The sequence below is a fragment of the Quercus lobata genome, chromosome 9 (assembly GCF_001633185.2).
Source record: "Quercus lobata isolate SW786 chromosome 9, ValleyOak3.0 Primary Assembly, whole genome shotgun sequence".
Lineage (NCBI taxonomy): Eukaryota > Viridiplantae > Streptophyta > Magnoliopsida > Fagales > Fagaceae > Quercus > Quercus lobata.
The window spans coordinates 31,392,244-31,418,773 of NC_044912.1; the positions used below are offsets into that span (position 1 = coordinate 31,392,244).

The 26,530-nt window shown below is 32.6% G+C and overlaps 3 protein-coding genes across 3 annotated transcripts; 1 reads left to right on the forward strand and 2 right to left on the reverse strand.

Annotated features, from left to right (window-relative positions):
• Positions 1–13,031: 13,031 nt before the first annotated feature.
• LOC115961576 lies at positions 13,032–13,520 on the reverse strand. Its single transcript, XM_031080535.1, has one exon. It carries the CDS (start codon positions 13,518–13,520, stop codon positions 13,032–13,034), a length of 489 nt encoding a protein of 162 aa, XP_030936395.1.
• Positions 13,521–15,452: 1,932 nt separating this feature from the next.
• Positions 15,453–16,145, reverse strand: LOC115961577. The gene has a single exon (XM_031080536.1). The coding sequence runs from the start codon at positions 16,143–16,145 to the stop codon at positions 15,453–15,455; it is 693 nt and encodes a 230-aa protein (XP_030936396.1).
• Positions 16,146–17,543: 1,398 nt separating this feature from the next.
• LOC115959249 (tetratricopeptide repeat protein 33-like) lies at positions 17,544–23,465 on the forward strand. Its single transcript, XM_031077587.1, has 5 exons — positions 17,544–17,930; positions 20,611–20,749; positions 21,096–21,127; positions 22,365–22,451; positions 22,882–23,465. Exons 1-5 carry the CDS (start codon positions 17,679–17,681, stop codon positions 23,017–23,019), a joined length of 648 nt encoding a protein of 215 aa, XP_030933447.1. The 5' UTR covers positions 17,544–17,678; the 3' UTR covers positions 23,020–23,465.
• Positions 23,466–26,530: the final 3,065 nt, after the last annotated feature.

The following is a 26,530-nucleotide window of genomic DNA, read 5'->3' on the forward strand; positions in this document are numbered from 1 at the left end:
GAGTTATACACCATATTAACCTTTATATTGCACTAGAAATATTGGGATTTGAAGATGTATCTACTTTTGGACACGTGTTTGAATTTTAACGTGTCCAATACATTGATGCACTTGACATATGCTTAATTCATCTTCTTTTTTTTTTTTTTTTTGATAACATAATTCATCCTTGGTTTGCAATAAAACTTAGTCAAGATTTCATACCAAGCCCATTCAAGTAACATCAATTACCCTTTTCCATTTGCTAATGAAATTAATTTGAAGTTATAATTTCATTTCAATGTTTGTTTCAATTTTTTAATAATTGGAATCAACTTATTCATATCAGATTAATTACATGAGATTAGTAAATCTCTTTGTTTAAATCTTCAAAAAAAAAAAAAAACCATCTAGTTTCCTCCATAAATTAAAAAAAATAGGATTATTAGTTCATACCATTTCAATTCAAAACAATACTTTAGAATTTTTTTAATTATTTTTATAAATTAAAAGGAAAAAAAAAAAAACAACTTTAAACAGTTGTGTAACAATTTCGTATAGGGTCAAGACTCAAGAGACAGAAATCTTTTTTTTTTTTTTTTTTTTTTGAGAAAAAAGACAGATATCAACTTGAAATGACCGAAACATATGTTAAAATGGAAACCGACCAAATTTCGAAATATGAAACATAGGAATAGGACTTAAGTGTATCCATTTAGTAGTTAATAAGAAACGTTTTGTACTACTCCAACCATAACAAAACGAAATTATTAACTTTAGTTTATTCATCAAAGGCAATGAGTGGATTAAAAGACAAAAATTATTCGACTAATTTAGTTGCATTATTGAATACTTCACTATCATTTTGACCATCCACGTCTTCATGAGCTGCAATGGTCGTTTGGCGACTCTCTCTTCTTCTTCTTTTTTTACTAAAATGTGCAATTCCACCTCTCCACTCTTTAAAAGCAACTAATAGAGAAACTAAAAAAGAATATTTGGAGAATATTCCTTTCAGGAAAAAGTAATTTTAAAGGAAAATATTGATAGTAAACTAATTTAGGCCTAGAGAACCTTATCCAAAAGAACTTGTGAACTAGAAAAGCCTAATGGATTAGTAAACACAAATCAATGAAATTTAATGGTTTGTGTTAGCCAACTAAAATTATTGTAGTGAGAAATCAAAGAAATCTAAATGGCATGTGTCAGCCTGTTATTGTCTAATGATGTAGGTGGCGAACAAGTAATCTCTTACCAAAGAAGGAAAGGATATACTAATGGCAAGAATGATGATTCAAAGAATATGTATGGCTTTAAGCAGTTGAAGGAGAACACAAACAGCCAAACTATCACACTAGAACAGTGGAAATGCCCCATAATTTGGATTTGATTTGTGGACCATGGTCTTAGTTTGTTTGTTTCTTTTATTTATTTTATGCTAAGTGAGTGTGAGGTAGAACTAAACCCACATACAAAATCACAAAGAACATCCCGCCTTCAATTATTGCTTTTGCCCTAGCTACTGTTTTAAAATAAATGACTAACCCTTATACCAACATTGAGTTATTCACATATCTTATTTTCCTCCTTTGATGAGTCCAATCTCTCTTTAAAAAAGAAAAAAGAAAAAACCTATCAGCTATTCCTATTAGATAAGTAGATAATCATAACTACTCTATCATTCCAAATCAGTAAAAGAAAGAGGAAAAACATTAAGAAGATTCTTGGGTAAACAATTTTCTTCATGAAATCTGTCTTCTATATCATAGGTAAGCTGGAGAGATAAGAATTTTCATGCAACCCAGCAAATCAGTTGGCTCAAGCAGCTATGTCCAACTGTAAATAACTAGATAGTATATGACCACCCAACTTTACATGGGAGGCATGGACAAAGACAACATGAAAAAGATGTTCAAACTTTTTTTTTTTTTTTTTTTTTGGGTAAACAAAGATGTTCAAACTTCAAACATAGGCCCCTGGTCTTCTTAGTATGACCAATCTCTGTCCAGAATTTAGCCCTACCTACCGTGCCTTACTTCTTCTACCTTCTACGTTCTATTTTTTATTTTTTAAAGTAAATTACTAAATTCTCCTTTTCAAGTAGCTAGAGTGGTGGTCAAATTTCATTTTTGTCATGATTTTATACAAGATGTCTGTTTGGGTAAAGACAAAATACCTTTTGTTTTTGTTCTTTTATCTCATTTTTTCTTCTTCAAACAATCTATCTATTCTTTTAGAAATCAATTAGTTTTTGGTTTTTTTTTTTTCAACATTTAATATTAAGCTACAAAAAAACTATCAAATAATCTCATATCATTTATAAAGTAAGGTTCAAGTTGGCCACACATCAAAGCTTTCAACATTTTATTTTTTTCATTATAATAAAATATGAGTAAGGTAAATGTGTGCAATTATGACATATATTAATCATTCATTTTTAAAAAAAAAAATTTTAAAAATTGAAAAAATTGCCAAAAAAGTCAATTACTTTTTTCATTTTTCTATAAAAAATTTAATGCCCCAAGAGCTTTAGTGCACTTGAGATAAACAAAATTTGACTGAAACATAATTTTTGAGGAAAAATTATTAGATCCATCAGGAAGATTGTTGAAATAATCAACTTAATCATTCTAAGTTTCTAACCAATAAAACGTTATTATTTATATAAATATGATATTATCTAGTGATATTTTTATTTTTTATTTTTATATTAATTAAAAATATGCTTCACACATTTACATAATTTTTTTTTTTTTTGGGAGGACTAGTCCTCCTAGACTTTTTTTTTGTTGAGAAGTTAGTCCTCCTAGACTTAATAATTTAGCCCAGGATGGAATTCTTATTTTGACTCTAGAAAACCCACGTGAGATAAACAAATTGTCATGTCAGATGTCACGGCTCGAATTTTTATTTTGATGCACTGCTATTTTGTAGCTAACCGTCAAAAGGACTTTTGGAACGATTAAGACTTGCCACGTGTATAGTGAGCCAGTTGTTGTGGGCCCCGAGATGGCGGCTTTGTCTACAGTCTCAGACTAAAGTAGTCTGGAGATCAGATAAAATGTTGGACTTAGTTGAATTTGGTAGCTGGTTACTCCAAGAAATATGAAGTTTTTCCAGCTATATATGGTCCTGAGTCTTGATACTGACTGAAGTGAACTGCTTCTCTTTTTCTTCGCAGTAATGACATTGTACACGCAATACTTTCCATCTCATTCTTCTTTTAAAGTTTAAACTCTAATGTTTTCCTGCTAAGCTCTTTTCATCTATTTCATAAATATTTTTTAATTGGCAAATCATAGCACAAGAATACAGGGCCACAAAGGTTAATAATTGTGAAATCATACTCAGCAATTGACTCATTTCGATCCAACTAATCAATTGATGGCACACACATATATGTAAGAATAATTACTCTGTTATGGTGGGTTGAGTTTGTAACCATTGAGATAAAGTTGAATATTTCCCTCAAGAAAAAAAAAAGAAGAAGATAAAGTTGAATATTTTAACGGACTGTGTTAGATTCTTTTGCTAATGAGAAATAATAAAATCAAGAGAGTTATTATTCATGAGGAATTTTTTTTTTTTTGGCATTTTAAAAAGACTATTGGAGCTGTATTTTAAGGATTTACATTTACTCCATAAAATAGAGAGAAATTTGGTTTTTGCTCATCTTGGAGATGCTCTCAGACAACTATATTTAGATTTTAGGCATTAAAAAAAAAATATCTTATCTTTTTGTTTGATAATTTAAAACCTCACTATTCTAGAAATTACAAGTTCGAAAAAAAATTTTCTTGTGATGGATTTTTTTTTTCTTGGTTAGGAAATGTACCATTCAGTGGACTTCATATTGAGCTAAATAACTCAAAGACCTATACTAGGCCTAGTATTTTGGGGCCAGATTTTTTAACTCAAGGGACAGTTATGCCATTTTGATCATATAGGTCGCCCACCTTAGAGCATTTCCATCAGGAAATTCTATCTCATTCCATTTTACCATCTCAAAAAGTTACTTTATCAATTATACCATACCATTTTACAATACACCCAACATCCCAATTTTTATTTTACAAAACAACACATTAAAATAATATATCTACACAATAAAATAATATATTTCAAAACATAAATAAAAGCTAGAAATGAGACAGAGAGAGACAGAGATTGAGACGTGAGACAGAGAGTGGGAGGAGAGAGGAATGAATAAAAAAATATTATTTCCTTTTACAATTGTGCTACAGTACCATCACAAATTTGTGATAGTACTGTAGCACAATTCTAAATTTTTTTAGGATACCAGACCAATACAAGGCCAAATGCTGGGGCCTTTTAGTATTTTAATGCTAAAATTTGCTTACAAATGCCATTTACAAGGCCAATTGTGAATTCTCTTATAGAAACATTTATAGCCATTCCAGCCCATATGCAAGCATAATATGCAAAGAATTTTTTATGGCTTTTAAAGTGATTGTTATTGTTGCTCATATTGGCAATTTTGATAGTTACAATAGGTAAGTGAAGATTTGAACTATAGATGTTTCATCGGAAACACTAGGTGATACTAATTATGTAATAAGACTTTTGGCAAATTTATATCTAATTGAAAGTTAAACAAGCTTCACAAAGAGTATAAATATAATTATATAGGATATTATAAGGAATTTGATTGGATATGACGTGAATCAACCATCAAATTATGCTACATCTACTTGTGAGAAACATATTTATGATGTTATTCTTATGTTAGTACCAAACAAATATATAAGAATATTTACTCTATTATAACTTCTTGTATTCCTTATAATATTTATTTTTATTTCCAAATAATAATTATCATTATGTATCCCAAGTGTTGTAAATTTGTATAATAAAATTTATAATATTCTAACACCACTTTTTAATTAATGTTCATTGCTTACAGTTTCAGTTTTCACTAGTCCATGCGAACAAAGTTTTATTCCTTCCCAAAAGAAAATAACGAAAGGTGGGTAAATTTCTACTAACGGAATTAGTTAATTAGATTAGTCTCTCTGTTGAGAGAGAGAGAGAGAGAGCCCCCATAATCCATATTTTTAGGGGGCAGGAGGTCTGCTCTTTAAGTGGGCCATAACCTTTAACTGCTTACTTGCACAGATTTTATTAATCTTTAAGCAAATACTCTACTTTTCAGCTTATATTCTACTAAAAAATAATATCCTTGACCAAAAGTGCACTATTGGATTTCTATTTTAAATTTTATGGTGTCTCTATGTTTATGGATAAATCTATTGTGATCCTATCACCATAGTCATGATTGTCAAATTTTAATATCTCTCTCTCTCTCTCTCTCTCTCTCTCTATATATATATATATATATAAGGATTTTTTTTTTTTTTTATGAATATAATAAATGGTTGTGATTTAGGCATTTGAGACAAACGATATCATGTTTCACATGTATAGTAAAAACTAGAAACACCTCATTTGGGTACCGTTAGCCAAGTAAAAGAAAATTAAAAAGCAAGAGCACTTTGTATGTTTCATGACTTAAAATAGAAAAAAGGCAACCAAAAAAAAAACACATAATAAAAACCTGCAAAAAAAGAAAAAGAAAAAAAAGGCACATACGGACCAAAAAGGACAAAATGCACAAGCCAAAAAGGATAATAATAATTTTCACATAGTAAATTAATGGACATGCTAAAAAGCAACCCACAAAATGGAGATGCTGTCCAATCATATACATGGTACACGGATGTTCCACGCGCTGAAATCCAACGGAACAGATGAAGTTATATCATACGAAGTACTACTATATATATTATTAACACAGCCAAAAGGGGAAGGACAACAAAAAGGAACCGCTAATAGAGGTTAGGCTGATTACATATTGCTTTGTGAATTCACTAATGATCATCTGGATATATTGTAGCAGACAATTGATGACCTTCATGGGAGAAAATCTTCACATTCTTAGGTGATCTTTTGAGCTTTTGAGAAGTCATTTCTACTTCAGAAGAAGAAGGATGGTGATGGGGGCAAAGAAGAGTAGCAATGGATTTGACTATGAGTTCAAACATCACCCTCTTCACTAATTTTCTCTTTGGAGGAACTATGCCACCTTTCTTTGCCATGCTCAGCTCTATCTTCTCTCAAAAGCCTAGCTTGTAGAACTAAGGAGGACTAAAGGACTTTTTGAGTTTTGAGTTTTGAATTTTGAAGAAGTTGTTGAAAGCCAAGTAGGAGTAGCTAAGTGAAGGGGTTGAGAGTGTAGAGCACAATTGGATTGCAAAAGACCCAATAAATAAGAGGTATCGTGGCATGGGGTCTATTTGCTTCACAATCTTAATTAAAAGCAGTCTAATGGACAGCTAGGAGTCTCAATATCAAGCATTGTTTTCCCTGCATGTGGGTCCTAAAAAGAAAAGACTTTTTAAAGTTTGAACATAAAATGATAATCTAGATTCTCTGACTCACTTGCTATTTCTCCGACCCACTTGCTATTTCTTTCAATGTGGCAGCCAAATGCCAATTCTCTTCTTAATAATGTCATATGGTCATTGGCTCTGGTCATACTCAAAATAAGTATACCCCCCACGCCACATGGGAGTGGACTCGGAAGTTAATGTTTGGAATCCTAAAGTAGCCCTTACCTCTTTAAATTTTCCATACTGATATTTTCAGCTCTCAGAAGGTCAAGATTTTTTAACAAAGGCGTGCCTGAAGAGGATAGATAATCCTAATTTTTATATGACGTGCGTATCAAATTAGATAAATGTTATATCCATAACATTTTTACAACAGTTTCACAACAAATTTAAAATAATAGGTTATTACTGGTAAGTAAAAATGTAATTTTAATAGTGAGTTTAAATTAGAATATAACAACCTATCAACTAAAATTTGTTAGGAAAGTGTTTGACATAAACTTCTTACCATAAAATTAGTGCATTATTAAATTTTCCTAGAATTTTCCATTATCTTTATTTGTGACTGTAATTATTTCAATGGTATTTTAACTATGTTTCTAATAAAACATATTTATTCTTCCAAATATCAAAAACGTATGTAAGATTTCACGTTAAATTTTTACAAGTAATATCAATTTCCGTTTATAAAAAATTAAAAAAAAAAGTAATATCAATTTCCTTTCCCGTAGGCCTAAAAGGCCCAAAAATAAATAAATAATATCAATTCCAAAATTAAGTTTAATCAAATCCAATTCATTCCAATTAGTTTAGTACCGCAAAACATAGTCTTAAAGACTTAAAGAGAAAGCTACCTTCAATATCAACAAATCCGCATAAAAAAAAAATTAGAATTTGTAGACTTCAACATTCTCATCATTGGAAGCATTTTCTCAAAAATTAAAATAAAATCTCAACGGAAGCAATACTCCCATCTAATATCGTGATAAACCGTTTGCTGTTTCATAGAACTAATACTTAAGAATCAAAGTATAAAAAATAAATAAATAAAAAGGTGCGATTCATAGTAATGACCTTAGTAAAAGATTAGTTTATCTCAAAGTTATAATTCCATTTCATTGATTATTTCGTTTTATTTACTGAAACAAAAATAATTTTGTATCAGATTATCCTCGTCTATTATATTAGATTAATATTTCTCTTTATTTATAAGCTTGAAAGAAAAATATACTTGTTAACAAAATTGGTTAATAGTTCATACTTCATACCATTTCAATTTTTTTTTGAAGAGCATACCATTTCAATTTAAAACCATACATTAGAAATCGTTACTATCATCATTAGTAATTTCAGTATGGGTTGTTTTTACAAGCCTAAAATTTAAGTTTAAGCTTTGAAACTTCAAAAAGTAGTGAAATAATCTCATATTGGGGTCAGGAGACAGATATCAAACTGAAACAAACCAAAATTTAGAAATATAAAGCATAGGGATGTTAATTAACATTTAACTATTCCATTTAGTGATTAATAAGAAATATTTTGAATTCTCTTCAATCATAACGAAAAAAATTAACTTTGGTACATTCGTCAATGGCGATGAGTGGATTGAAAGACAACAATTATCCGACTATTTTTTTAGTTGCATAATTGAAAACTTCACCATCATTTTTGACTGTCCACATCGTCATGAGCTGCAATGGCTGTTTGGATACTCTCTTTTGACAATAATACGTGCAATTCCACCTCTCCACTTCTTTAAAAGCATTTACAAAAGCAACTTATAGAGCATTTTAGAAAGCATAATTCAAGAATATTCTCTTCGGGTAAATGTAATTTTTAAAGAAATATGTTGATAGCAAACTAATTGTGACCAAGAAAAACTTATCCAACAAAAATATTGTGACCTACAACTACAAAAAAGAAGGTAATGGATTAGCACAACATAAATAAATGAGCTGCATACTATAACACCAACTAAACTATTCTAGTGAGAAATCAAAGAAATTTAACGGTTTGTGTTAGCATGTAGTGTCAATGATGTAGTAGGTAGCAAGCTCGTTATACCAAAGAAAGAAATGACATGATATTGACAAGGATGATAGCGATGATGATTCCAAGATGTTTAAGTAGCTGAAAAATGAGGAAATATACCATACATGCGATGCATGTATCTCCCCTCTCACATAAAGTGTGTGAGGTCTACCTCTATGTAAAAAGGAAGAAATATACACCGATGCATATATAATATATTTTCTCCTAAAAATGAATGTAAACAGTCAAACTATCACAACAAGAACATTGGGAATATGCCTCATGTGGATTATTTTGTGGTCCATGGTCTTAATTTTTGTAGAAATGCCCCACCATACAAGATCACAAAGAGAGATTCGGATGCAAACTAGCCTAGAGACCATTGGCATGGTTTTAATTTGTTTAGACTTTAGATTGTTTGGAACAACCAACCTTCAATTATTGCTTTTGGCCTACTGTTTTCAAATATATGGTAAACCATATTTTAAACCATTAGTAATTGGAACTAGTCTCTTATTCTCCTTCTCTTTGAACCACATCTCATAATATATATAAAGCCTATTAGCAATTAGATGACCATATCTCTTTTGTTCCAAATCAGCAAACTCACTAGTCACTTGCACGCTAATAAAGTGTAAGTAAGAAAAAGGTTAACAATTAGTATAAAGTTTCTTGGATGAAATTTTCTTCATGAAAGCTGTCTTCTATATGTGGCAATTAAGCTGAAGCGACAAGGATTGTTAGTGCTTTACCATCCAACCCAACTAATCTTTGGCCCCAGTAGCTAGCCATCATGTCCAACTGTAAATAACTAGGTAGTATGGCCAATTAACCAACTTTACGTGGGTATAGACTAACAAAAAAAAATCTAGTACCAAAAATAGATTAACAATTTTTGCCAAAATTTTCCTACGTAGCTTATTGTGAGTGAGTGATGTAGGAAAAAATGGTAAGCCTGTTTAAAAATTAGTAATAAAAGGGGCAGGCAATTAATTAATCATAGTCTACTGCATAAAAGAATTATGACAAAAATTATGAATTTGTATGTAGTACAATAAAAATTCAAAGATTAAAGACAACACGGATAAGAGAGTCTATTTTAAGCGGAGTGGTGGGCCATCTATTTTTAAAGAACATGAGAAACAAGTTCAAACATAGGCCTTGGCCTTCTTAGTATGACCAATTACTAGCCATGATCTAGCCCTACCTACTATTGTTGTGCTTCTTATATTATAGCACTTATATCATTGTATGTATAATAAAAAAGTGTTAAAAAAACTATACATTTAAGTTCAAAAATTACATCTTTCTTAAAAAAACAAAATTCAAAAATTATTCACATCATTTGATCTATAAATGTTTATATTTACATTATTATTACAATAATTGTGTAAATATACACAATTACTATTTATATGTAAATCCATTTTTTTAATAATTCTTTACTTATTTTCTTAAAAGAAAAAAGATGATTTGAGAGAAAAAAAAAGATAAATAAATAATATTTTAATAAAATGTAGTGTAAAATAAATAATTTAATATAAGCATTTTTGAAAAATAATTGTATAAAAAGAAAATAGACCCCTGTACAAAAGTAGAGAAAATTATACTATTTTAATTTAGTCTTTGAAAAATTATATTATTAAATTAGAGTGATGGCCCATCTATCCCTTTTGTTCATATTGGGAATTCCACGTGAGAGACACGAAAAAGGAACTGAAACGTGAGGCTCCAAATTTTATGAAATATTTTTTTGGTATGAATTTTCTAGAAGGCCGTAAAAGGACTTCGTGGAACTATCAAGGATTGCCACGTTGAACTGAGCCAGTTGTATTGTAGTCCGTAGGATTGCGGCTGGTGTTCGAGTCAAGAGTCAAGACTGTAATATAAGAATCTAGATTCTAAACTAAATGTCGGTTTGCAGTTAAAGTTTGGTAGCTGGTTTACTCTAAGAAGTGTACTTTATCCACTTGTGGTGTGGACTGAAAATAACAATTATGGGCCCACTCCTTTATCCACTAGTTCTCTTTTCTCCCTGTATATTATATATTTTAAGGAAAGACAAAATACTTGTATTGTATGTAAACAATTCTTTATGCCAAACAACGGATTTAAAGAAGCATAATGTAAGTACTTTCAAAATTAGTTTGTATATGTGAATAAAAATAAGCCCTTAATGAGTTTTTACTTGACAACTTTGTATTTATTGTAGAGGTGTCTAACCACGTATTAATTTGTTCTAAACAACTCACTGTTCATCTAATTCTAAAGTATATTATAACCCACCTATTAGTATTTGTATTCTAGACTCAATTTGTTTCGGCATAAATATTTTATAGTTGAAGAATTCCTAAGAGCAAAGATTAGATCTACGCTATTAAAGCTAATCGAAGATGCATCATATTTACTTAGCTATCACAATTAATTGCCTAAATATGAAGGCTGTAGCAAAAATAAATGGAAAAACATTTGTTTAGACAAATAGAACAGGAAGAAAATAGAAATATCTATGATGAAACATCTAATATACAATTTTAAGAAGTTATAGTAATATTGTAGTAATTCCTCAAAAGAGAAAAAGATTGTTGCATTTGTGTGCATGTGTGTGTATATATAATATATAATGGCAAAGCATGTGTGTGTATATATATAATCCCCTTTTCTTTTGAGATGTTTGTGTGCATGTGTGTGTATATATTTCCAACCATCTCAAAAGAAAAGGGGATAAAAAAAAAAAATAATGGTTTCATATTCCTTATACTTTTCAAACATTTTCCAATATTGCTTCAAAAGGAAATGTTGTTAGAAACAAAATTGTTACGTGTATGATATCCTTGCAATACAACTATGTCTAGAATTTTTTTTTGTTTGATAATTTAAAAACTCATTGTTTAAGAAATTTCAAATCTTTGGCCAAAACAATTAAATTTTTTTTTTTTGTTTTTGGTCCTGGAAAATAATCTTACTTTCTTTTCTTGGGCCGTGAAATGTAAGTAGGCTCTTGTGCTGGGCAACTCAAGCATGGCGGTCTAACACAAAGATGTTGTACACTAGGCCCAGTACTTTGGGGCCAAATTTTTGGACCCAAGCAACGGTTGTGCCAGTCCGATCTGCACAAAAATCCTATCAGAATTCAGGGCAAAAATGGCCCATTAGCATTAATTTTTGAAATATTTAGTAACAGAGCACTGTTTCGGAAATAATTAGGGAAATACCACTTTTTCTGAAAACGCCGCTATAGGGCCCGAAAACGTCACTATAGGGCTTAAAAAACGCCACTATAGGGCCCCTTGAACCTGTTATGGGGACTTATAAAAAAAATTTTGCAGGAAAACGCCGCTATAGGGCCCAAAAACGTCACTATAGGGCTTAAAAACGCCACTATAGGGCCCCTTGAAACTGTTATGGGACTTACAAAAAAATTTTGCAGGAAAACGCCGCTATAGGGCCCAAAAACGTCACTATAGGGCTTAAAAACGCCACTATAGGGCCCCTTGAACCTGTTATGGGACTTATAAAATTTTTTTTCAGAAAACGCCGCTATAGGCCCGAAAAAGTGGTAGATTGCTATATAGTTCGGAAACAGTGTTTCTGAGCAAATTATTTCCAAAATTGATGGTAATGGGCCATTTTTGCCAGAATTCAGAGGGGTACTCCTGTTTGAAGTTTGAACTGATAGTGTTTTTATGTTACTCTTTCTTTTTCTTTTCTTAAAAATCCTAATAAGTGAAATTTGAGGGTATCCAATCCCATAAAAAATAAACAATGCTCTAATTTGATATTTTCAACCACCAATAAAACTGTCATGTGCAATGCACATAATTCACTATATATATAGAATTTAATATATATATATATATATATATATATTAAACGATCCTTTTTTCTTTTCTTTTTTTGGCTAAACAACAACTTTATCATTCAACAAGCAAAACAATGGCTATTAGCCTTACAAGCATCTGCAATTACTATAGGAAGATTATACATATTGAAACAAAATGCTCTACAAAATCTAATTGCATACTTTGCAACCACATGGACTGCAGTATTGCAACATCTCCTAACCCAACTAAAATAACATTTCAAAAAGAATTTACGAAGATCAAGTATATTACTAATAATAGTAGCAATGGACCAATCAGGCTACAATTCAAATGTGGTTAGGGGATTAAAATAGGACTTGACATCTCCTTCAATGATGATATGCTGCCATTTTTCCCTTTGCGCTAGCTGGATTGCCCAATATACAACTACTGCTTCAGCTTGCATTGGTGAGCACTAAGGGTGGCAATTTTTATCCATATCTATAAACCCACCCATTACCCACCTTATTTGGGTCATATTGGGTTAAATGGGTGGGTTACTAATTAAATGGGTTGGGTTGGTAATGGATAATTAATTTATATATAAACGGGTCATAAATGGATAAATGGCTAATTATACATCCAACCCATTTATGACCCAACCCGCCCATTTGCCACCCCTAGTGAGCACCATTCATGCCTTTTAGCCCAAACTTTAAGCACCTCTCCATTTTTATTTCTTGCCATCACCGCCAAAGTTGTGGCATTTTCAGACACAGCAGCATCCACATTAAGTTTAACCCATCCATCAATCCTCTGGAGCTTCCCAACCATCTATGCTCTTGTCCTTGGATACATTCTTTTCCTTTGATAAGGTCTTAGCATATTCCAATGTTCTCTTCTTTATAAGTTGGGAGGCCTCCATAATGTCAATGTGGCCAGCATTGTGCAATAGTTGATTCCTCATGAACCAAATTGCTTCTAAAGTGATCATCATTCTTAATGAGTTTAATTCATTATCCTCTTTATTCCTTGTTGTTACCACCCCCAAAAAGTTGTTAGGACTAACTATGAATTGGACAATATCCTCATTAGTGGAGATCGGTATGGAATCAGATCTCAATCCATCACAGCTAGCAAACCAAAGTGCCCTGGCAACATTGCACTTAAAAAATAGATGGTAGCAATTTTCTATATTTTCACCACATAACACGCAGTTAGGATCCCCTTCACCAATTCTCAGCACAATATTTTCTTCAGTGGGGTGAGCATTTTGTCCTATCCTCCACAATAGCATTTTTGTTCTTTTTGGAGCTTTCAGCCTCCACAACTTCTACCAAGGCACATTATATGGAGCATTGCTTGGAGATTGATCATAGGAGGCTTGATAGGTTGACTTAACAGAGAAATCGCCCTTTTGGTCTAGAACCCAAATAAGCTTTTCTGGTCTTGGGCTCAATGGGATTTGGATTTGGATAATTGCTCAAACTGAGGTTGGGTCAAACAACTCTTGGAGGAGGTTGATTTTCCAACTACGACAACCTGCATCAATTAATTGTGATACCATCAAAGGGTTTTGGATGATGCTTTCATCTTTTGGTTTAGGTTTGAACCCTTGAACCCAAGGAATCCATGGATCTATTCAAGCATCCACAGATGTACCATCTCCTATCAAATAACAAGCCCCTTTTGTTATAAGCTTTTTAGCCCTTTCTATTGCTTTCCACATTGGTGAAGCTCTCATGGGAGGATTTTTTCGAAACCAATCATTTCTAACTTTGTACTTCGCCCTGAGTATTCTCATACATAAGCTATCTGTCTTCAAAGCTATCATCCAAGCAAGTTTAGCCAATAGGGCTTGCTTCACAGCTTTGGCTTTTTTGAAACCCAACCCTCCTTGGCACTTTGGTTGGCACAACTTATCCCAAGCCCTCCAAGCTACAAATCTCCCTTCAGACATTTTTGGCCTCTACCAAAATCTTCTGGTTGCTGCATCCAACTTATCACAAAATCTTATCAGGTATATTGAAAGCAGACACGGAGTAAGTGGGGATGGCCTGAGCCACAGACTTGATAAGAGTGCTTCTTCCTACCCAAGATAAACATTTACTACGCCATCCCATCAGCCTTGCTTCAAGTCTGTCCTGTAGAAATTAGAAGTCCTTTGAAGGTGCCTTAGATAGAAACAATGGGGCACCTAAATATATAGAGTCTTTCTTGATTCCTTTCATTTGAAGAATTTGTTTAATTTCTTTGCACTTTTGTTTCTGACAATGTTTGGAGAAATACACACCAGATTTACTTCTATTTAAGCTTTGGCTTGACCAACTACAATATGTTTCAAGGCACTGATTTATGGTAGCAGCTTCTCTCCTACAAGCCTTAGAAAACAATACAATGTCATCAGCATACATCACACGCATAATGGCAGGCCCTTCAACACTTGCTTTCACACCACTAATATTATGGTGCCTAAACTCTTTCTCCAATAGCCTTGAGAGAATCTCTTAGCCCGATATAAAGATATATAGGGATAAATGATCCCCTTGTCTCAACCCTCTTTTCAGCTTAAAATTTTCTGACTTGCCACCATTTATCAACACCTCAAAAGGTACTGATGTGATGCATTCCATGATCCAATTGATAAACACCTCATTAAAACCAAACTTGATCAACACAACTTAATGAAACTCCAATTAACTCTGTCATAGGCTTTTTGAAGATCTAGCTTAATAGCCATTAAACCCTCTTTCATTTTCCTTGCTTTAAAACTATGTAACATCTCTTGTACAATAACCTGGTTCTTAGCAATCCATCTGTTGTGAATAAAGGCTGACTGACAAAGGGATATAAGTTTATGCAGAATAGTCCTCAACTTAGACTCTACCAATTTAGAAATAATTTTGTAAACAACATTACATAAACTGGTAGATCTATAATTATTTAAAGAGTAAAGGTTATTAGTTTTGGGTATAAGGACAATTAACAAGCTATTTACCTCACTTGGTAGCCTGCCAACTTCAAAAAATGAGGTCACTGCATTTATCACCGTTTCTCCCACTATTGGCCAATATTCTTTGTAAAATAGCACAGGAAAACCATCGGGTCCAGGAGCTTTGAGGTCACTCATTTGAAACAAAGTATTCTTGATGTCTTCTGGAGAGGGTATGTTACATAACAATTCGTTCTCCACATCCAAGATGCAAGGGTTGACAAGATCATCCAATTGCTAAGGAGTTTCAACCTCTTCTTCACTAAATAATATCTTGAAATTTTCTAGAAAAACATTCCTTATTTCCTTAGGTTCTATGACCCAATCTCCAGAATTATTCTTGATTGCCTCTATAGTGTTTCTTCTTCTGCGAATAATTGTTGATAAGTGGAAGAACTTGGAGTTCTTATCCCCTTCTTTCAACCACAATTCTCTAGATTTTTGCCTCCAAAGCACCTCACTTCTATAAAGCCATTCATTTAGCTCATTTTGTAGACCTGTCTCCAATCTATTATTCTCTTTAGAGCTTGTATTTCCTTGAATTTCTTTGAATTTTTGCATCAATAAGCTTATCTGCATTTGTATGTTGCCAAAAATTTCCTCGTTCCACTTATGGAGTGCTTCTTTGGTAGCATCTTGTTTTTTGCAAAGTCTACTTAGCTGTGAACCCCACACTTCTATATTCCAAGCTTGTTCAATCACTTCTTGGCACCTCTCATCCCGAATCCAAGCAGCTTCAAAGCAAAAAGGATAGGGGTTGAAGCAATCATTGGGATTTGTGTCTAAAAGGATAGGCAGGTGATTTGAGTTTAAAGCCCCTAAGTGTTGAACAAATGCATTCGGGAAGACTAGTCTCCAAGATATGCTAGCTAATCCCCTATCTAATCTTTCCTTAATAGCAGCATTTCCCCATCTTCCTTTAGCCCACATAAACTTATTTCCTATACCCTAGATTGATTGCTCCAAGATCAAACAACAGCTCCTTTGAGTCAATTCACTTCCATTTAAAGTCAAATATGCAACACATATCATTTATATATTTATAAATATTATGTCTTACATCTAAATAGAAATAAAAAATCATTCTAAAAAAATTATAAAATGAATCAAAGGATTCAATGAGAAAGGATTTCATCTTTTTATAATAATAATAATAATTGTGGGGCCAGAGAATTCGCGGCCCAGGCCCACTCTACATTAGGGCCCAAGGCCCAAGCCGAGGAGAGCCATTGCCGAGGACGCATAATGAAATCCGAAAAGGAGCATAAGGATATTGCCGAGGACGACCTCATGCTCAGCTCCTCACGAAATGCCTGAAGGAAGGGGCAAACTCAGTGTAGGGGCAGGGCAAGAGAAAAAGCTGCCAACATCATTATACAAAACCCTGTATCTGACAAGCCCATACTCTAAACAATGCCCTTTAACTTTCCCAACGACCCCTAACCACTCTAGGTATGGGTTGACAGGACAGGTCTGCACCCTAGAAAGTAAAACTTACACGTGGACTCTAAAGGGGGAAACGAACACTAGTATAAAAGGGAAAACCCCTCGGAAGAAAGGAGAGCCTTGCAAAAGGGAGAAAAGGAAGGATACAAGGCTCCTCAGACGCCGTCCGAGGACTTAAGTCCTACAACCCGTACTAATGGAGGGCTTAGCTAGTCAAGCCAAGCCCGCCCATATAAGAGCTTCCATAGAAGCCACGATTAAACCGCCCACCTGTGCCCAAGGTCATGCATTTCAATCCCACTCTCTACAAATTATATTGTTGGGGCCCTTTGCATACGAGCCCAACGTCATTCATGGGTCGTTACAAATCGTGTCCCTACAATAATAATAATAAGAATTTTTTTGAGAGAGTTTCAACCTATAGCGTCCGCTCCTGATGATTGCTCTTTATCATCAGACCAAGACACCAATCAGTTTTTGGTATAGGCGGAGATTGAACCCCATATCTCTTATACAACTATCAGAGACTTTACCAATTAAGCTAACTGAAACTCACAATAATAATAAGATTTAAATATATCGTGTAAGCTCCATTTTTTTTAATATCATGTGTCACAAATTGGATAGGAATGAAATTGTAACTCAACTACTATTTCATTATTTCTTAATGTTTCATTTTCAACCTATATTTTAAAATTCAAATATTTACTTTCCAATTGATATTTTTAGAATTTAATGAAAATATTCAAGATTTAATTCTCAAATTATCACCCAAAAAAAAAAAAAAAAAGAAACCTCGACTTTCCCGACCATTGAATTATAAAAATAAATACATAAATAAAAGAAGAGTATATAGATTTTATTTAAAACATGATTTAGAAATCAGAAATCCGACAAGAAGTAACATAGTCATAGACACACAAACCAAAGCCTTCCTCTTCCTCTTCCTGTTCTCTGCCTCCTGAGGAACTCCGAGAAGAAATTAAAGCCCGCAAAAGGATTACAGAGACGACGAAGATGAAACTGACATGGAAGAACAACAACAACAAAAGCAGCAAGAAGCGCCCTGTGCCCACCACATCAAATTTACGAAACCTCCCTTTCGATTTTGATCAACAACAAAACCAAGACCAACCTAGTCCCACTACTACTAGTACCAATACCAATCCACAGTTGAATGAGGAATTGGCTTCTCTCGATTCCTCTGACTCATCTAACACCAAGCAACTTGCCCTGTCCTTTCAAGCACAAGGAGATAAGCTAGCCGAGGTATCTACTAGCTACTCTCTAACCCCACAAAATTTCTTTTACTTTTGCAGTATTTGATATGTGATAATCTGTTAATTGAGTAAGGGGATAGCTACCCAGTTACCCAATTGGACCAAATTGGAGAAAAATAATAGAAAGCTCCAATCTTGATAAAAAGATTAATTAAAAGAAAAATGGGTTTACTCCAACTAGGAGAGAAATTTAGTTTGCCTTTTCAGCTCATGGGTGGTCATGAAGTTTGATGGTTTTTGTGTCCATGAGTGTAAGTGTTAGAAATATGTGTTTAAATGAGTAAATTTACTGTATCCCAATAGTTTAAGCTTTTGGGATAATTGGTAATTTAACAGTAAGAATCTGCATAATTCTTAATTCTATAACTGTCATGTTGCTGCTGTTGTGTAATGACATTTCATTGTTCAGACTCTTTTGTGATTTGCTCATATTAAGAGAACAATATGTGTTTGTGGTAGTCAAAATATTATTATTATTATTATTTTATATATAAGTAATGTGTATTAGTAATTTTGGTAATTTGCCAATGAAGTCTTAATGCAACATATGTATATTAGGTTTCCATAAGGAGAGTATATAGAAGTGGCAGTAGGCAGTAGCTTGAAGTTTCAGTAGAACTTCAAAAGATTTTTGAGAAAAAGTTGTGAGGATAGTTAAGGTTTCTGAGCTTTGTTTTGGTTAATCTTCTATCGTAAAATTATTCATTCTTACTCCTATGAAACTTCCCAAATGCTCATGTTTCTCCCTGCAACATACTCTGTTCTGGATATGAAACTTACCTTATGTAGTTGACTCCCCTTGGAAGGAAACAATACAGGTCAGGCAGAGAGGGATCGTCTGCTTGTTCATGAATGGCTTTCCATTGATAAACACTGATTATCTCAGTGATTTCTAGATATAGATCGTCTAATCTTTGAAATTATGTGTATTGAAATATGAAAAAAACAATATCTTAAAATACCTTTCTGTTATGTATTGGTGAAGAAATGTATGATATAAAACTAATTTAGGCAGATTTGTTGGAAGTTTTGACTGGTGTCTTTGCGTCAAATATCAAACTGGTGAAAATTGATAAGGACTTCTTCTAGAGGCAACTTCCAACTCATGATTCTCAAATTACCCACCAAGGGATAACCTTAATAAGTTAAATCTTTAAGAGTTTTTCATCTCCAGGCCTCAACCATTCTTTGAATCAGTAGGCATTACCCGTTTTTAACTAATCAAGGAATCTACTTTTCATTTTTTAACCCCAAACACAAGTCATGAGAGTTGACCATTGATTAAGTAGCTTAGACCAAGTTCCTTGGTTGCAAAGTGATCCCATCTCCACTTAAAACACCATAAAATAAAATAAAAAGAAGTGGGAAGTGTTGATTATCTTAAAGGCTTGGGCTCTCTATTGGTAGTTTTAAGCATGTGATTTTGAAATTGTCTATAAGACAGTAGTCTTCCGTTGTCTTTGTTGAATTTTTTGTATTTCCTACACTGGTGGTTGTAATGTGAGGGGGATACTTTAGTACACAGCCTATGTACTTTATTTCTTCCATCCTTGTTTATTATTATTTATCTGAAAAAAGGGGGGAAAAATAAAATTTTCATTGAAATTGAAATTGAAATAAGATGGTTCATCCACTTTATCACGAGGTCCCTCCTACAATAGTTTAGTTTCCATCGATTCAGCTTTTGAATTTATTGCCTTTTGTATGCCAAGAGCCTTGTATCTCAATTTCCACTTCCTGGTGTTTCCAATGGAGACATCCAGCGTTCAAATCCCCCTCCTCCAACTATTAAATTATGAAAAAAAATTTATTGCCTTTTGGATGCTATTTACAAAAACTCCCCCCCTTTATTTCTTTCCAACGCAATGAATATTTTATAAAAATTATTTCATTGAAAGAACAAAGAGTTCTTTCCAGCAACAATGTATCATATGATATCTAGATTGCTTATAGTTTAACATCAAACAACATTCTAGATAGGGTTGTTTGGCAAAATAGGATTTCATGTGGGCATCTTTAGATTGGTTGGATAGACATGGTTTTTAACGAGGACTCTTATAAAGAATTCACTACTGAAAGCTTAGTTTGACCTTACAGAATTGGGGAAGCTTGACTTAAGTTGAAGTTAAGTTCTTTGAGATTGGATTTGATATTTGGAATTTATATACTTGTATCTATGGCTGAGTCATTAACCCTTAGGTGCAAACAAAATTTCAATCCTTTGTTCTATTTGGATTTGTCAAGGCTGAGTTGCAGTTGTTCTGCAATTATGCTGGCATAGTGCTGCTAACCATGCATGCCTTCAGTTGCAGATACTTATTTTGTTGAAATGGTTCATTGAAAGTTTGCCCTGTATTTTCTTAATAAATTCCGCTTGCATTTTCTGAAATGTACTCTTCACAGCTGTTGATCAATTTTCCCCTTTTTAACTATAATACAAAGCCTTAATTATGACTTCTCCTGTGTCACTGGATAATGGATTTTTTTTCTTAGTGTTGGAAAGATATCCTGGCTAAAATATGTTTTTCCACTGAATTACTTTTCTTCACTGTAGTTCACATAAGCACTTAAAGGTAGTAGTTTTGTTCAACTGTTGCTGTTTATTTATGTCCTACTACATGATTTGATGGCTTAAATCTCGTCACATGTCTTTTTTTTTTTAATTATAGGATGGAAAATACAGGGAAGCACTGGGAAAATGGGAGGCAGCTCTTACTTTGATACCAGAAAATGCAGTACTACACGAACAAAAGGCCCAAGTTTTACTTGAAATTGGAGATTCATGGAATGCTTTGAAGGCAGCCACTCGTGAGGCTCAGTTCTTGTTCCATTTTATTTTCATTTTCTCGATAGATATGCTGAGGCTGTGAGGCATTCATAATTGCAAGAGCGTTTGAATATGAATGACAGCACTACATTTTTCTTATGCCAATCATTGAACTGGGTTTTGATTTATAATTCCTTTTGAAATTTTGAAATGTCTTATTTTCTGCAATTCATATGATGCAGTTCATTACAATTTTGTCTCCGCTCTACACTTTCTATGCTTAAGCAAGTCTTTTTCAATCACTCTTTTTCCCTTTGGGGTTCTAGAACTGTTTATTATTAAATTGAGAGAGCCTTCACATACTTATGTAAAATTTCTATCTTGCAGGAGCTGCTGAATTGGAGCCATCATGGGCTGAGGTATGTCATATATTTATGCTTCCAGTTTTATTGCTCACCATGTATTAACTTGTTTGCAAATCTTAAGCTATGATGCTTCATTCTCCATTTTGAAAATAATGAAGAAGAAAGCTCCTTTTTTGATTTGTTTATTAAATATCTAACTGGTGCTAATAGTTAAATACTTTAGCAGTTGACACTGGGGTTACATATAGTTCCAACTAAGCTTATATACATGAATCTAGGGTTCATAATTGATATTAGATTGATAAAAGCTAAAAGGTTTGCTTCAAATTTCCATGAAGGTAGTAAAAAAATCTGCTGCTCATAATTTTTGACATCATTTTTAATGCTTGCAATCAGATATTCCTTATGAGGCACATTATCTCCCTTGTGTTAGTGATAGGACTCCTCATTTAAAAAAAAAAAAAAAAAGTTGCTTCTACTGTTCCCAAATAGAAGAATCTTACTTAACAAACTTTTCATTAGGCAAGTATGTAGACTTCAAAGGAAAATTTTCAGAACTAAATCTAGTTTGGAACTAGAATTTGTAGCACTAAGGTTATTATTTGTAAACTTAAAATTTCCTTTTAAATTGTTTTCAAGCTTCTACTGAAAATGCTCCAGAGAAAGATGAACGTCAGAAAATGATTCATGCTACCAACTCTAATTAATTGGATTTAAGGTTTGTTGAGGTAAATGAATTTATGCAAGTATCTCATCCCTTATTACTGCTTAATTTAAAGCTTCAGTGAGTAGTATTCAAGCACATATTGTGGATAATGGAGTAGTTGTCATATTTAGATATGAAATTTATATATAGTTATGCCATTTGTGGATAATTGAGTAGAAGTTGTGTGAATTTTAAATCGTTTTGCCATTTACATGAATAGGCACCTTTCCTTAGTGAAGTTAGAGTTCACAAACTGCAATAAGATATCTAACCTCAAGGTGTTACGCTGGATTTTTGGTTTCCTATTGTTTGACTTGTACTTTTGTTAAAGCAAGTCAATAGTCGTTGATGTATACTATAGTTGACACACATGGTATATAAAAATTTATATAAAAGCTGGTTGTCACTTCCAGGCTGCCATGCGTACAATGAAAAGTCTTAGCTGATGCTGTATCAGATGTACTTTAGCACTTTTTCATTATGAACTACATTTTATCACAGTTCACAGAATATTAAGAACCTTGTCCATTCATGATTAGAGTAGGAAGTCAATGTTTGTTTCTTACTAAAATCGTATCTTTTCAGGCATGGATCACTCTTGGCAGAGCACAGTTGAACTTTGGGGAGCCTGATAGTGCTATTGAAAGCTTTGATAAAGCATTAGCCATCAAGGTAATTTCTGAACTTTCTTCCTTTTGTTCTTGGGATCATGTTTTGCCAAAGCTATTGAGCTGAAATATGGGTCCTGGCACGGGGAATTTGATGCTTGTAACCCCTACTGGAAGATAGCTACAACCAGGAGTGGCTAGCTTGAAATTAACATGATTACATAGTTTTGAAACATTAATTTTTAGATTAATTTGCGTGTTTCTAGGGAGCAAAAACCTAAAAGGAACTCATGGTCAGTAAAAAGGAACTTAAAAGGAGGAAACATTTAAACAGGCAGAAACAAGATGGAACTGGAAGTTCTAATTTTTCAACATTTATTGGTGTGATATATTGAATGCCTGGCTGCACTATTATCACGTTTTTCTTCACTTTACCTAGAGTAAGATATACCTCTTTTTATGTTTTAGTTATTAAAGTTTACCTGCATATGCAGCCTGATTCTGAGGAGGCTCAAGACGATAGGCATACTGCATCACATCTTATAAAAAGGCGAAAACAGCTTCATTCAGCAGGCTTGAGTGCTAGTCAAAATCGTTATGCGGTTAGTGATGATAAGACAAAAAGCTCCTGAGTTCATATGATAGGAAAACAAAATGTTTCTTTGAGCCGACCAGGATATTTAATTGGCTAGGCAGTACAGGGTTGCATGTGAATTAAGCTTCTACTTGTTCATGAGAGAGGTATATTTTTGGGATGAAGGCATACTATAACTTTTTCCATCTGCCAGGAAAGATGAAAACTAGGGAGTCAGAACTCAGGACATGCTCATTCCTAAAACTGACACGTTTCTTTTGTAAATTATGATGAGCTAAGTGCTAACCTATATTAAACAAGATGGGGAAAGTGATATCTATGAGCCTGTTAAACTAGTTTTTTATTTTTGGTTTAATATACCCCGGATTATTTCTCAGTATGAAATTGGTGGTTTGTATAATAGAAAGTGTTTCACATTTTTCAGAGAAATCCAGAATCTATTTCCAGTCCCTGGTGTTTTTTCTTTTATTTTTTTAAGTGCACAATACATTCTTTTTGTTGGGGGTAGTTTTGAATTTAATTCCTCAGGTTTAACAATTTTGATTTTAGTCCTCAGTTTTCAACTCCGTTTTATTTAATAGGTCTCAATTTATTATTTAATTTAAATAATTTTTAATTTTTATAGAATAGGTCTTATTTTGACGCAAATAATGTAATGTAAGAAAAAGATTGTTCATTGAAAGCTCAGTTCCCTATCGTTTTGGGAGGCCTGTTTTGTCCCTAGACAAGTCAATATATTAGTCCACATTGTAGCTGTTTGGGCCTCTGGGTTTTCCACTTAGGGCCCACTCCCATCTCTTTTCATCCAGATTGGAATCTTTTTTACTCTGAGATGGACTGGACCTTTTGTTTTGTATCTCTTTCTGTTTAATAATATTGTCTCATTTGAAAATAATAATAAGAGAAAGTGTACGTGTAGTTTGTTAGTTCTTACTTATTAGATATTATAGCTTTGATAAATTCTCTTTTTATGATCTGGTCAATTAATTGATTTGTTAACCAAAGAAAAAATATTTTCTATTTGCAAAGATTCGATGAAGATGATGATAAATGTAACTTTTCTTTGGGGTCAAGTAGTAAAATTATCTTCAATGCTTGATCAATCATGAGGGTTTTTTATTTTATTTTATTTTATTTTTTAAATAATTATCTTTATTTGTTGACATTTGAGAAGGCAAGGTTAAAGTATGGATTCTAATTAAAAAAAAAAAATAATGATGTAAATAAACTATTAGTATAAAGAGTTGTCAATGGCCTGGAAAAATAAAAAATTACGCAGGCAGATTCCCAACCCATAAATACAAGCCCACCCACCTCGCCCTTGCCATCTCTTTATATAAATCACTAGCAGTCTAGCACTGCTTGTGCTAAATACTAATACTGTGATACTGCTTCAATACTAAATCATAATTTTTTTTTATATAAATTATTTATAGAATTTCAATCGATGGAACTCTTATTCCAACGACAAGAGACCTTGATTGAATTAACTAAAATTCACTGTAATTAATTATATTTAAGATTTTACTTTATAAATAGAGAGTGTTGTCATTTAAAAATTTAAAGGAAATTATATTAACTAAAATCATGAAATGGATCAAATAGAGATGCTCAATGTGTTGGTTTGGATGATTTGAGACATTAAGAGTAATAAAAGCCAATCAAAAAGTTTAGGAACGCATCTAGTTTCACAACCACTTTCACACCCAACCAATATGTTGTGATTGGTATATAATAAGTTAAGTATCAATGATGGACCTATGTGAAAGTGATGTTGCTCCTATCATAAGTTAACAACTCAACAAGGTACCATTGCGCACACTTCGTGTGACGATCACTTTACAAGTATAAGTGTTTATGGAGTGTAAGGGGGCAAGGGTTGGAGTTCAAATTTTTAGGAATGAGTTTTACACACATATACACTTAGATTAGGTTAGAGTAAAATTTTTATGTTATAAAAAAAAGAAAAAAAAAAAGAAAAGAAAAGAAAAGAAAAAACAACAACAACAACAACTCAACAAGGTGAAATTGGGTCAAATTAAGTGTCTTTGTAAGATTGTTGAATTCAAAATATCATAATGCTTAATAGTAAATTAATTGAATTTACGAAGTAAAATAGTAGTTAAAATATCAATATCACTAGTTTAAGCAAATCAGTGTCTATTTATTTATAAGAAAATATATTGAGTTATTTTAATTTATTATAAATTAACTAAATACAATTTAGAGATTAATGTCCTCATATGGTTCAACCAACTTCATCCATGTGTCCACCGGAAATTTCCTACAAATTCTTGTTAGGACTTCAAATTTGTAAGAGTTAAATAAGATCACCTTTAATTAGGAGTTTTTTCTTTTCTTTTCTCTTTGTTAAGATCCTTAACATTTTGGAACATCACTTAACCTAAGATTTTAAGTTAATAAATTTATCTAACAATGTTATATCAACCATTCAGCATTGGTTCTTATTATATAAATAAGTGGAATTTACTATTTAGCTAACCAAAATACTCAAACGGGTCATACCTGAATATCACTTATCAAGTATCAACTATTCTATACTTGAATTGGAATGATGGTAGAGAATTGCAATGAAGATGGGAGATTATTAAAGTCGACAAGAATAGAAAGTATAGCTGTAGTTTGTTAAATATAATAGCATTGATGGATTCTCTTGTTATGATGTAGTCAATTATTTGGTTGGTTAACCGAAGAAAAACTATTCACTTTGCAAAGATTCGATAAAGATAATGACACTAATAAAATAAAATTGTCTTAAAGGTTTAACCGATCACAAGTATTTTTTTTTTTAATATTTTATATTTTTAAACTGTCTTAGCTTGGTGAGAACTAGAAGGCAAGGTTAAAGTATGGAATGGGTTTGAGGTAATAAGGGAATCGATAAAATATTAAAATTGATATACAATTTAGATCTCATATAAGGATTACTAATCCTGGTAATGTGACATTGAGAATACTGACTCCTTCATTGCCTAAAATTAGATATTGCTTAACCTGTTTGGAAAAAAAAAAATTTATATTACTCAACCAAGTGATAAAAAAATATTCATACAATAGTATATATGAGATAAAAAAAAAAAAAAAAATTGGCTGCATTGTATCAACTGTCAACTGAATCCAAGGACGGAACCAAAACTTGGAGTTAGGGGGGCAACTCTATTGTTGCCCTCTAGCTTTGTTGTTTCTTAGCCATTGAGTGTTTTATTTATTTATGGGTAAAATTGATTGATTGAGCTTTATTTTTTTTAGCTTTGTTATTGTCAATTTTTGTTGTTGGACTAATTGTTTTGGGCTTGTATATTTTGTTTTAGATTTTAGATGTATAAATTTTTTATAGTATTAAAAAAGAGGAAAAATGTTAGAGTTACAAATTTTTTTACTAGTTATTGATATTGTGGGGCCCAATAATTTGTGGCCTTAGCCCATTTACTCATTGGGGCCTAAAGCCCGAGCCGAGAAGGGTTAAAGCCCAGGATCGGTAATACAAGTACAAAATAGCCTTGTGACGCAGCCGAGGACAATTCGGT

Coding starts and splice junctions, on each gene's coding strand:
- LOC115961577 (XM_031080536.1), bottom strand. CDS start 16,145: ATGTGGGCTAAAGGAAGATGGGGAAATGCTGCTATTAAGGAAAGATTA.
- LOC115961576 (XM_031080535.1), bottom strand. CDS start 13,520: ATGCTATTGTGGAGGATAGGACAAAATGCTCACCCCACTGAAGAAAAT.
- LOC115959249 (XM_031077587.1), top strand. CDS start 17,679: ATGAAACTGACATGGAAGAACAACAACAACAAAAGCAGCAAGAAGCGC. Junction 17,931..20,610: donor AAGGAGATAAGCTAGCCGAG/GTATCTACTAGC, acceptor TTTTAATTATAG/GATGGAAAATACAGGGAAGC. Junction 22,452..22,881: donor ATAAAGCATTAGCCATCAAG/GTAATTTCTGAA, acceptor CTGCATATGCAG/CCTGATTCTGAGGAGGCTCA.